General features: G+C 44.5%; 1 protein-coding gene across 1 annotated transcript in view; it reads right to left on the minus strand.

Annotated features, from left to right (window-relative positions):
* LOC138961147 (synaptotagmin-5-like) overlaps positions 1 to 1,200 on the minus strand; it is a 51,078-nt gene extending 49,878 nt beyond the window's left edge. Inside the window, exon 1 of the mRNA XM_070332745.1 lies at positions 1,155 to 1,200. Within this exon, the coding sequence (XP_070188846.1) occupies positions 1,155 to 1,200 (46 nt within the window). The remainder of the gene's footprint in view (positions 1 to 1,154) is intronic.
* Between the last annotated feature and the right edge of the window lie 356 nt (positions 1,201 to 1,556).

The following is a 1,556-nucleotide window of genomic DNA, read 5'->3' on the forward strand; positions in this document are numbered from 1 at the left end:
TAGGGACAATTCGACTACGCGAAGCGTTTCGTTGAGGGCGCGAAGCGTTCGAACCTCCGAGGGGGGTCCGGGGGCATGTCCCCCCCCCCTCGAAAAAGTTGATAAAAACAAGGACAATGGAGCAATCTGGTGCAATCTGAGCCAAGAAACATCTTCTAATACACCTTCCAAAAAGTAAATTTAAGAAGACAATTTTGGATCTAAACAAGGACAATTGACCGATCTGGTGCAACGTACCTGAGCCAACAAATTACCCAACTACTTTCCAAAACCGTCACTTAGAAAACAAAGGCCGGCTCCTAGGGGGGTCCGGGGGCATGCCCCCCCCCCCGGAAAATGTTGATAACAATCAAGGAAAATGTAGCAATCTGGTGCAATCTGAGCCATCAGTTTCTCTTCATTTTCAAATTTATTTATCTAAAAAAACAAAAAAACATTCTCCTCTTTTTTACTTTTTTTTTTAGGCTAGGGAGGGGGGGGGGGGGGGGCGGAAACACCGGAAACACCCCCTGGATCCGCTCCTGCACCACTACTCGCCAGTTATGTTTATCTTTGGCGTTGTAAATTCAAAGCCCACAAACCAGTGGCATTATTGATAGAGTTATGTTTGATACAAGTAACTCTAATTAAAGACAAGAATAAATCTAGGAACATTAATTGACGGAATCAGGTCCAAAATGAAGCATGATTTTATCATTTGTGTTTTTAATTGAGGAAAACGCATTTTTTTTGGCCGCCACATGGTCTATAGGTGTCTTCTTTTGCAGAAAACGCACACTTTCGGTCGCCATATTTGTCTCCCTTTCGTTCTCAAAATGGCTGCGCCGATGTTTACATTTTAACCACCCGCCTCCTTCACATCCCCGCCCCCCACCCCTCCAACTTGTTTTCAGAACCTTTTGTTCTTTTCCCTTCTCCCAACTTGCATCTTAGCAGGATGCTGGTTATTTTGAGACGTGAAGGCTTATGCACTCACATACGGTCCATACAAAAATGGATAGATCCCGCCCGTGTCACTGAGCTCTTTATCCGGAAAGCGCAAGTTCCGATACAATTTCCGTCAACGGAGAGCGGATAAGAGCTTGTGCGACCCATTAATATTTTTTGCTCCTCATTGTTTTGTTCTTGTTTTTGTTGTTGTGGTTTTTCTATACCCTTCTGATACTCCCCCGCACACTTGTGGATTTGTTCCCTGTTCATGTTCGTTAATGTTGTAATATAGCATACAGAAGATGGCTGGCTGGTTGGTTATGATTGGGGATTGACGTTGGTGGTTTTATATGTGTGTACATTTTGACACAAGCATGGCATTTGTTTTCTTTCATTCTGGTATAGATAACTACCTGCCCCCCCCCCCCCCCCTCCTTCCCCACTCCCCTCTGTTTTATGTTCGTTACGTTGGTGGTCGCGAAACGCTGAGCGCTACCATGGCTGGTTGTGATGTAGGAGAGTGTATTGGTGATAAGTTGACTTGTGAACCTTATAATTATGCGATCAGGGCGTGTGCTGCATAGTACTTGTGTATTTCAATCTCTTCTTCTTTGCCATTCTTACAC

Source organism: Littorina saxatilis, linkage group LG3 (genome assembly GCF_037325665.1).
Source record: "Littorina saxatilis isolate snail1 linkage group LG3, US_GU_Lsax_2.0, whole genome shotgun sequence".
Lineage (NCBI taxonomy): Eukaryota > Metazoa > Mollusca > Gastropoda > Littorinimorpha > Littorinidae > Littorina > Littorina saxatilis.